We start from the raw sequence: 9916 nt of genomic DNA, 5'->3' as shown, positions 1-9916 counted from the left end.
GCAGCCCTGCCCTTAGCGACGGTCGCCAGGCAACGGGAGGGGGAGAGCGGGGGATGCCGCGCCGGCGACAGGCACGGGTCTGGGAGCCGACTGAGGGATGAGGGTGGGTGGTGGCCAGGATGGGGGTGGGCTGATGCTCTCGCATCCGAAGCCGCGGTCCCCGAAGGCATCTCTCAGCTGTCGGCAGCATCCCGGTGGTGAGGGGCCTCTCCGCCCCGACCCCGTCCTGCGGCACCATGGCGGGGAGCGCTGAGATGGCGTCGCTGGAGGAGAGCTTCCGCAAGTTCGCCATCTATGGTGACACCAAGGCCACGGGGCAGGAGATGAATGGGAAGAACTGGGCCAAGCTGTGCAAGGACTGCAAAGTCATTGACGGCAAAAGCGTCACCGGCACCGACGTGGACATTGTGTTCTCCAAGGTGAAGTAAGTGATTGGGTTGGGGTCTCCTGTGCGTCTCCGTGGTGCAATGGGTGTTGATTGTAAATAACTGCAAATCTGCAGAATGGGAAGCTCAGATTTTGAAGCTCAGATTTTGATGTCGTGCACAGATGAGATGGGAACCAACTTCTCATCCTGCAACAGGCGGATGCTCAGGGCTGTACAACGGGGTGTGGCACGGCTTTGAGCTCAGGGAGGGCTCTGAGCTCGGGACCTGGGGATTCTTTTGTGGTCACTGTGAATGTGGTGACAGCCAATGTTGCACCAGGGTGCAAAAGTGACAATGGACGGGGATGTTGCTCCCTCTTCACTGCTGTCTGGGTTCTCTCGTTCCCAGCTGGAACGAAGTGACTTTGGGCACTGAGGTGATGCCAATGGGGAAGAACAAAGCACAGCAGCTCTGTGCCAAACTGGGCAATGAGGGGAGGTCAGGAGCAGTGATGACAGATGCACATACCCTCCCATCACCAGCGCCCAAATCCCCAGTGAGGTTTAGGCACAGAGGGCTGTAACACCACGGGGCTGAAAGCTCCTAGAGCCCATCTGGCCTGACCATTGCAGCCCTACTGCATTTTGGAGGTGGCTGAGGAACCCCAGGTTGGGGGAAGAGCATTCTGGGGTCCTCACAATGTGGTTCTGACCAGCACAAGGTGGTGCTCACAGCACATGTTTGTTGCTTGCAGAGGGAAGACAGCCCGTGTCATCAACTATGAGGAGTTCAAGAAGGCCCTGGAGGAGCTGGCCTCGAAACGCTTTAAGGACAAGGGCAAGGAGGAGGCATACGAGGCCATCTGCCAGCTGGTGGCTGGGAAGGAGCCCATTAATGTGGGCGTCACGGTGAGAGCCGGGGGCACGGGGTGAGGATGGGGCTCTGCTTTGTGGGAGCCCTATGGCCACGGGTTTGGGTTCCCGGTGGGCATCAGAAACCGGCACGGGGTCGGGATGCTGGCTGACCCTCTGTGTCCACATCCCCGTGCAGAAAGCCAAGAATGTGGGCGCCGTGGAGCGGCTGACAGACACCTCCAAGTACACGGGGTCACACAAGGAGCGCTTCGATGAGACGGGCAAAGGCAAGGGGAAGAGCGGGCGGGAGAACATCGTGGACAACAGCGGCTACGTCAGCGCCTACAAGAACGCGGGCACCTACGATGCCAAAGTGAAAAAGTAGGGACTGCCCCACGCGCCCACCGCCTTCGGTCACGTCGGCCTCGGGACACGGCCGCAGGGCCTGGGAGGCTGCATGGGGCCGGCCCCATGCTGGCGGGATGTCGGATGCGACGGGCGAGCGGCCGGGCTCCGTCTCAGCGCCGCGTCCGTCCTTCGTGCATCACCCCCTGCCTGCAGCGCTGCTCCATGGGTGCCCCGCTGGCACCTCTGCCCTCCCTACCTCAAGCCCTGCGGGACCGCAGCCCACCCTCCCCACCCCTGGCGTCGCAGCCTTCCCATCGCCCCATTGGGATGCCGCTTGCCATGGGTCCCATCGCCCAGCACAGCTCCCAGAATGGGGTCCCGACCACCACCAAAAGTCCCTGAGCCCCAGCTCTGCACCCACGTGGGCTCCCACTGCCCCCAAGGAGCCTGAACCAAAGGATGCCGCAGCCCCGCGCTGTCACCCCGCAATAAAGCCCCCTCCGCACTGACGCCCCGCCTCTGGTTCTGTCCGTCTGTCCATCCCTCTGTCCGTCTTGGCCAGCCCCAGGGCTCGCTTCCTGGCTGGCCCCGAGTTGCCTGAGCAACCGCAGGCACAAACACAGCGCCTGGCTCCGGCCCCCGCTCTGTTTGCAACCAAACACACCGCCGGCTCCTGGTAACCATCCCTGGAAGCAGCCGCGCTTGGGCTGGGTGATGCTTGGGCTGGGCGCTGCCACCCCAACGCCCGCAGTGTCAGCACTGCCCGAGCACAGGGCTGGTGCTCACAGCGCTGCCGGAGCTGCTCATGGCTCGGCTGCCTGCCAGCTCACATCCCTCTGCACCTCCCTTTGTAAAGGCAGGAGGCTGTTGGGCTGACCCTGGGCTGGGGCTGGCATCGCTCCCTGGCACGGCCATGGGCTGGGGGTGTCAGCCCCACTTTGAGCAGGTCATACGAGGGTTGTGGGGCTGGCTGTGCCCCTTGTCCAGGGTCCTTGCCCCTTCGCTGGTTCCCATTGTCTGACTGCAAAAGGAGGCATGAAATGCCCAGGTCTGGGCTGAACCACAGTTCCTGAGGGTCAGCACTACTGCTACCCGTCCCTGTCCTTCTGCAAGTGGAGGATGTGATGAGGCAGGACATTTTGCAATGAGGTGAGCAGCCAGGCCTGTGGGGCTGACCAAGGACAGGAGCAATGGGGATGCCCACATCAGGGCAGCTCTGTGAGGGGCTGTGGGATCCCTGGGCACAATGGGGATACTGGGGAGGTGTCCCTGCGGTACTGAAAAGCTCTTTAATGTGTTGATCTGATCACAACCTCTCCCCAAAGGGCAAAAGTGCTGTGTTTGCCCCAAAGCCTAAAAGCTCTGTCACTGGCCCAAGGATCTGATGTGTTTTTGGGGAATCAAGACCCAACCACATGGCCTACAAGTGGTGAGGATGCAATGGGCACGTGGCTGGACCTCTCTGCTGGGCTGGGCAGCACTAACAACCCACTCCTACCAAACCAGCCCTAAGGCAAGCAGCGCTGGCAAAGACTCAGCAGGGCCAACTTTTTGTCAGTGGGGTGTTCAACATGGCAAGGAGGGGCTGGCCAACATTGATACTCCCACCTTAAGTCGGGGAAGGTCCTGGTCAGCACAAGGATAGCTGATATAAAGAGGCAAACGTCATTTCTCACTTTAGACAGGGTAAGGAGGAGGATCTGGAGAGCAGCCTTTCAGTCCCCGGGAAGGTGGTGGGGCAAATGCTCCTGGGAGGTAATTCTGGGCAGGTGGAGGACACACAGATGACAGGGAATGGCCACCAAGGACCTACAAGGGCACGGCACACCTGAGCAACCCCACGGCCTTCTACTGCAAAGTGGTGGGTAGCCGAGGGGAGAACAGGGGTAGGGTCGATGGTCGGATGAGATGATTATCTTAGTGGTCTTTTCCCACCTCAATGATTCTATGACTCTACCCTATCTAGACACTAGTGTGGCTTTAGCATGGTTTGCCCCAGGGGACACAAAGAACAGGATGGCCGGGTGGGTGGAAATCCAGTCAGGCCACCAGGTTCAGGCTGACCAGTGAAGCCTGAAGTGGTGCCATGGGCTGCTGGGGCAGCAGAGGGCTTGAAACATCAGCAGGGCTGCCTTCAGGCATGTGAAGCGACACAGCCTAAATGGGGGGCTTGCAGCCGCTTCCCTTTGCTAATGAATTGGCTCTGGCCAAGCATTTGCTCCAAGGTTGGTTCCAGAAAGCCACTTCACAGCCAGCATAACTCCCTAGCAGCAGAGGAGCCAGCAGGCAGAAGGTGTCTCAGCCAGCATTTATGTCACTTGCATTTATTGAGGTCCCAGCACCAAGCTTGCAGCCCATTTTTTTTCCCTTTCCACATGTCCCTTTCCCTTGGCTTGGGAGAGAATATGGGATGGCAAGAGCAAATCCACAATGTGTCACTGTCATCCCAAGGGAACCAGGAGGACTGGCTGGTGGTGGAGGAAGGAAACAAAGAGAACAAAGTCTTCGGGGCAGCAGGAACATGATGAATACATGCAGACACAGAACCACAGAATATCCCGAGTTGGAAGAGACTCATCAGGATCATGGAGTCCTCCAATTCTTGCTCACTGGTACGAGCAGTTCTGTACCTGCTGGCACCAGCAATCTTGGTTCTCATTCATTTACCTTCTCTTTCTGCAAGCTCATTGTTGGCACCTTCCCTTCCGTGCTCAAGCAGATCCAAGGCTCTCCTGAGCAGAAGGCAGGTCCCTGGGCTATGAGCTTCCATAGGGAAAAGGGCCTCAGTAGGGTGGGGACAAGAGCCTTCCCCCCGCAATGGAGATTAAAAAAAAGACCATGAAAAACTGAGGTTCCAGACAAACTCAGATATAACTCAAAGCCTGAAACACAGAACCGTTCTGGTTGGAAAGACCTCTAAGATCATCCAGTCCAACCATTGACCCACCCCCGCCATGCCCACTGATCCATCCCTCAGTGCCACATCCCCACGGTTCCCGAGCACCTCCAGGTTCTCCAGCACCTCCCTGAAAGATCAGGAAAGATGAGGTCGTCCTCTCTGAAGGCAAACAGACCAGCTAACTTCGATCATCGGATGCTAACTTCGACCGCTTCCAAGGGAAGCAACAAAACCTCTTCCTTGTGGCCACTGAAACGGAGCATCTTTTACAAAGACACACATTTTTGGCCTTGATGGGTGCACGGGAGTGAACTCCTTTACTGCAGGATTCAGCAGGTCCCCTCGGTAAGCACAGATCCAATGGGTAACGTGGCTGATGATGGGAAGCTTGAGACGTTTTTAGCCCAATGAAGTCAGCCTGTGTTTGATCTGATGCCTTCCTGAGCTCCTTGCTCGGGTGTCATTAAGTTCATATAAATAAATCAGAAACCGAGGCCAAGAGAAGCAATCAGTGTCTGGCAGCACAGAGTGCACTGCTCCCTCTGCACAATTCCGGGCTCTTGGCATGGGTGAAGCCCTGTGGGAACGCCAGCTCCATCCTGGAAACTTTGTGAGCTGCTCTGATGAACTGCAAAGCAGACGTAGTGAGGCTCTGCAGCACGAAAACAGCTCCGTGCGTTTCGAATCCACCCCGTTTGAATGGAGCTGGTGCAGAAAGAAAAAGAGTTAAAGTTGAAGCTACAGCCCCACACTGATGGAAGGAGTGATGCTATCCAGGTGGGATGCTACCAAAAGATGACCTTAAATTTCCACTATATGAGCCATTTCTCTGCTCCCCTTGGGAGCTTCCAGGCTGATCTGAAATCTAAAAGGAAGGGCTAAAAAAATTAAAGGAAGGGCTTCGTGCTTTGACAGCAACCCGTGTGCCTGGGATGATGGGCTGGGCTCTTTGAGGGGTCATTTTAGTCTGGGATGTGTGCTTTGGGCAGCCCAAAGATCTGGTTTGAATACAGATCTTACAAGCAACGCTTCACTGCCAGGCACGCACTGATATTGATGCAGTACCATTGTAGAGCAAATCGAATCAACTTAATGACTTTCTTCCCAGCACAGCACGATCTCAGCTGAAATGTTATTAGATGGGAGCCATCCCCATGTCTTGTTAACCCAATAAGCGGGCAGGAGGAGGCAGGAGATGGAGGATAGGGGCAGAGGATGCTGAGAAACGGACCAGGGCGAAGATCAGATTCTCCAGCAGGACACCACGTGGGAGCTAAAAACAAACGCAGCCCACGTTTCATGTCTGTTCTGCTCTCCTTACAGAGGACAATGGCTCAATTGCTGCGAAGCAAAGCGCCCAGCAGAGCTGCATGCTGATCACAGCCATGCTGCTCTTCACAGTGGGCTGATGGCTGAAGAATGGTGCATTTCTGGGGAGGAGGAGCTGCTCTGTGAGCAGTGTGAGTGCTCCCTTTGTGGGGCTGCTGCAGCACGAAGCTGTTTGTGTTTAAAAGAGCTGGGTGAGATCGATACAGAAAAGACTCGCAGGGCAGACAGGCATTCAGCAGTGTAAACACACTATGATGAGAAAGTCTGCTCAAAAGGGACACACTGACTTCCATCTATTCAAATTCACGTTAGAATATGTAGATACTGAGGAAGCCTGTACCCAACCTCTGTATTTCTAGACAGCTACAAGATGACTCATTTTAAGATGGCACGCATTGCTGTCATACAGCGATCAATAACTGCACCCATTCAAGCTGTGTTCACCTGCCTGCTAAAACAGCTGGGAGCCCAGAGAGGACTTCCATTGCAAAAGTCTCTCAATTTTGACCCGAGATTCTTTTCCTAAAGAAGCAAATCCTTCGTAGCCAGGATATTCCTGACTCTCCACCCACTGAACTGGCACATTTCTATCTTGGCTTTCAAGTCTGCAGCCTCAGTGAATGAATTTGCCACTCTTTATACTTGTGATGAGACAAAACCAACCAGCATCACCAAGAGCTGCAGAAACAGAGGAATGAAACACTCCTCTATAGCTGTGTCAGTGCCTGGCAGGCTCCTAGGAGCCTTTCCAATGCTGGGTGAGCCATCTGAAGAGTGATGTGACACCGAGAGTAACGCAGCACAGATGTAAGCAAACCTCTGTGCCACTGCTTTGGAGATTTGTTTGGAACACATTCCTAAAGAAAAAAAACAAAGCCATTTCCCAAGCATTCATGCATACGTGTGCAGAACCAACCTAAGCAAACAATAGCAGACGAGGCACAAAGAGATATTCAGGCACCCTGGCAGGGAGCCGAGGTGATGTCAGAAAACAAACCTAAACAGAGATGTTACTATGGATATTTGTTATTATGGGTGGTGGTGGTGGCTGGGTTTTTTTTTTTTCTTCTTTGGACTAATTGGGAACAAATTTGAGCTTTGGATTTAAACATTTCTTCGCAGCATCTGCGCTGCTGCCCAACCTGCACTATGCATTTTAGACTTAAGAAGCAGGAGCACGAGGCTGCAGATCAATGTGGGGTGAAGCCGTGCTCCTGCCCCATGTTATTGCTGCAGATTCAGCTGGTGGCCTTGGGAAGGTCATGCAGCCCTGATTGCCCTGGGATTTTTAGCCAGGTGAACTACAAACTAAAGAGAAGGTTCCACCTGCTGAGCTCCATCCTTCGTAAATCCAGCTTTACTTGCTTTCTTGAGGCAGAGCTTTGAGGAGCTCTGCATGGGTGAACATCACAGCTGGCCGAGCTGGCTTCCTTCTGCAGGTGGACCATGTAGAAACAGTACATTGGAGCTGGTGCATCCCACAGCCTGAGGAAGGGAGTGAGAACACTGTTAGAGAGCAGAGGCTCAGTCCTGCCCCCGTCTGTGAGAGCCTGCAGGAAGAGTACATCAAATAAAACACAAAACCACAGCTGAGGTGCATGTGCAGCATTGGGAAATGCAGCAATTCCTGCAACTTGGCCATGCACGGAGGATGATCAGGGAGAACTGCTGCTTGAAAGCCAGCTGTGGAGCAGATAGACATACAGCATTTCAGGGCTGGACGTGAGACAAAAGCCAGCAGGAAGAAGGCTGCAGAGGCAGAATGATGGGTGTTTGTTTGTCTGCTTTCCTGGGAAGTAGAAGCAGGCAGAGTGCAGCCAAACAGCTCCTCTCCGTGGCCAGCACAGATACTGATAAATAAACAGTGCTGGGAATAGGTGAGGATCTGGAAAGGATCCTGTGGGATGCTGCTGGCAAGGTAACGGCAAACAGGATGAACAAGGAGGTGCTGGTTGGCTCCAGTATCTTTGAGGGGGGGAAAAAACAAAAGGCTTCTGAAATGCTCTGCTAAGGACAGGAGGGTTGATGTGTGCTTGGAGCCCTGTTCTGCCCAGACCCAAAGGAGAAAAGGTTGGAGGCTGTGGATGCCCCATCCCTGGAGGCATTCAAAGCCAGGCTGGATGTGGCTCTGGGCAGCCTGGGCTGCTGGTTGGTGACCTGCACACAGCAGGGGGTTGGAACTGGATGAGCGCTGTGGTCCTTTTCAACGCAGGCCATTCTGTGATTCTACGAGAAACTTGGCAGGGCTTCACCACCACCTCACAAAAACAAGAGCAATCCCAAAGCCCCAGCTGCAGAGATTTCCAAACAAGAGCCGTGCCAGGAGACACCACTCACTAAACTGGAGGTACTTGCAAACCAAACAGGAGACTCTCAACTAACTTCCAAAGGTGGAGGAGAGCAGAAAACCTGAGGGAACCAATGCCTTGGTGTAAGTGAGGCTGATTCCATGCACAAGGACTGTCCAGAACACATTAGATGGAAATCCCATTGGAAGACATTTTTTCTCTCGGTAATTAAATCAGGTGATTAATCCCTTCTCAATTTCATTATTACAAGGAAGCTGTGCTGATTAAAAACTTCACAATAAGGTTATTTTCTTATTGAATTTCCATTTGCACGCTCTCAAAGAAAGAGAGCTAAAAGCACCCACCGGAGCAACATCCATTCTATCAAGTTGTTCAGCGGATTGAGGCCGAGTCCTTTGGGGCATTTCTGGCAGAGGATGGGGAGCTTTGTGCAGCTGTCAGGTGAGCATCCACCAGATGGAAAAGCAAGTTCTGGGCTGGCACTACAGAGATACAAAAAGAAAATGAAAATTCCAACCCAACAATCCTATCGGGTATCATTTAATGTGAGCTTTTCCTATGAAGTTACTATCAGTAACAGCATGTCCTGGAAGCAAAAACCGGTGAGGAGTTCCCAGTGACCTCCACAGGTAGTTTAAACTACATTTTATAGGGCTTGAAATCTAAGATTTCTGGCTGGTCATTAACTTACGATGCCACTAAACCAGCCTTCATGGTACTGTTCTGCTGGCGTGAGAAGCATGCGGAGCTCTTTCATTTCTCAGCTCACGCCTTCAGCTGTATCCTAAGGCGAGTGAGGAAGGCTCAGAACAGCCAGGACAGCACAGTGCCTCCATCAATCTGCTCCATAGAGGTGTGTGCTTCATTTACAAGAGCGACCACAGACTTTAGGAATAAAATGTATGCCAGCAGCATTGTAACAGTCTGTCATTAGGAATTAAAGGCTCCCACAGGCGCTGTATATGTATTTATTTCACCTGACTTGGTGATTAAAAGAATGCTGTGTATAAATTAGTCTCTCCTTCCAACCTGAGATAGGAGCAAGAAACCAGAATCCCACCAGCCTGCTTCATAGCACTGTCCATAGGCATTCCCCAGGCACCGAATCTCTTCGACAGCAAAGCTTTTAGACCAAGAGTGGATCCAAGCTGTCCAAACTGCTGAGGACAACAGTGACCATCCAGCCTCCTCCAGCACAGCGCGGCCTTGGCTGGAATATCAGCAGCATAAAGCTGGTTTAGAGGGAGTGGAGCAGGTGCAGAGGAGAGTGAGGGCAGCAGAAGCTGCATAGCACAGCTGGATGCTTTAATTCCACACTGCACCACTGCACCTGAGAGCACAACTGAAGGCATGCAGCACGCAGGATGCTCACACAGCTCCAAAGATCACAAGAGCTGCTGCTACTCAAAACAAAACCTCTCCTTTTCACTCTATCCTCTCAGATGGAGGATGGCTGGTTAGAACTGCAGGGAGCAAAGGGAGCCAGGCTGGGCTGGGACCCCTCCCATGTTCTGCAATGGATAAACCCCAATTTGGCATGAAAGCAGCAGGCTGCCTCCATGCACGTCCCAGTGATAAGGTGCACATCTGATGTCAGAGGCACAAGCCCATCGGTGCCATACAGCAACACAGACGCAGCTCCCCACTTCTAATTATACACCAGCATTAATGATGTAGCAATTGCCATTAATTTAAGCACAACCCACTTTCAGTGTCAGGAAAATAAACAACGACAGCCATTTGTTGCTTCCTCACCACATGGCTACGACCTACTGCTGCAAGGGCAACACGAGCATCTCCCTCCCCCCT

General features: G+C 53.4%; 2 protein-coding genes across 4 annotated transcripts; one reads left to right on the top strand and one right to left on the bottom strand.

Annotated features, from left to right (window-relative positions):
* Positions 1–39: 39 nt before the first annotated feature.
* TPPP3 (tubulin polymerization promoting protein family member 3) lies at positions 40–2080 on the top strand. The gene is made up of 3 exons (XM_010717884.3): positions 40–424; positions 1123–1276; positions 1419–2080. The coding sequence occupies exons 1-3, from the start codon at positions 237–239 to the stop codon at positions 1605–1607; spliced, it is 531 nt and encodes a 176-aa protein (XP_010716186.1). The 5' UTR covers positions 40–236; the 3' UTR covers positions 1608–2080.
* Positions 2081–4530: 2450 nt separating this feature from the next.
* Positions 4531–9910, bottom strand: LOC104912985. 3 transcript variants are annotated; one of them, XM_010717882.3, is made up of 5 exons: positions 9438–9910; positions 9137–9317; positions 8452–8589; positions 7125–7283; positions 4531–5174 (listed from the first exon to the last, which is right to left on the bottom strand). In XM_010717882.3, the coding sequence occupies exons 1-5, from the start codon at positions 9457–9459 to the stop codon at positions 4952–4954; spliced, it is 723 nt and encodes a 240-aa protein (XP_010716184.1). In that variant the 5' UTR covers positions 9460–9910; the 3' UTR covers positions 4531–4951. The 3 variants fall into 3 exon arrangements, with proteins under 3 accessions (XP_010716184.1, XP_010716185.1, XP_019475327.1); XM_010717883.3 differs by having other exon boundaries at positions 8799–9910; XM_019619782.2 differs by having other exon boundaries at positions 9137–9910.
* Between the last annotated feature and the right edge of the window lie 6 nt (positions 9911–9916).

This window comes from Meleagris gallopavo, chromosome 13, assembly GCF_000146605.3.
Source record: "Meleagris gallopavo isolate NT-WF06-2002-E0010 breed Aviagen turkey brand Nicholas breeding stock chromosome 13, Turkey_5.1, whole genome shotgun sequence".
Classification (NCBI taxonomy): Eukaryota; Metazoa; Chordata; class Aves; order Galliformes; family Phasianidae; genus Meleagris; species Meleagris gallopavo.
The sequence above is the reverse complement of the archived record's forward strand: the minus strand, read 5'-3'. Positions and strand labels throughout refer to the sequence as shown.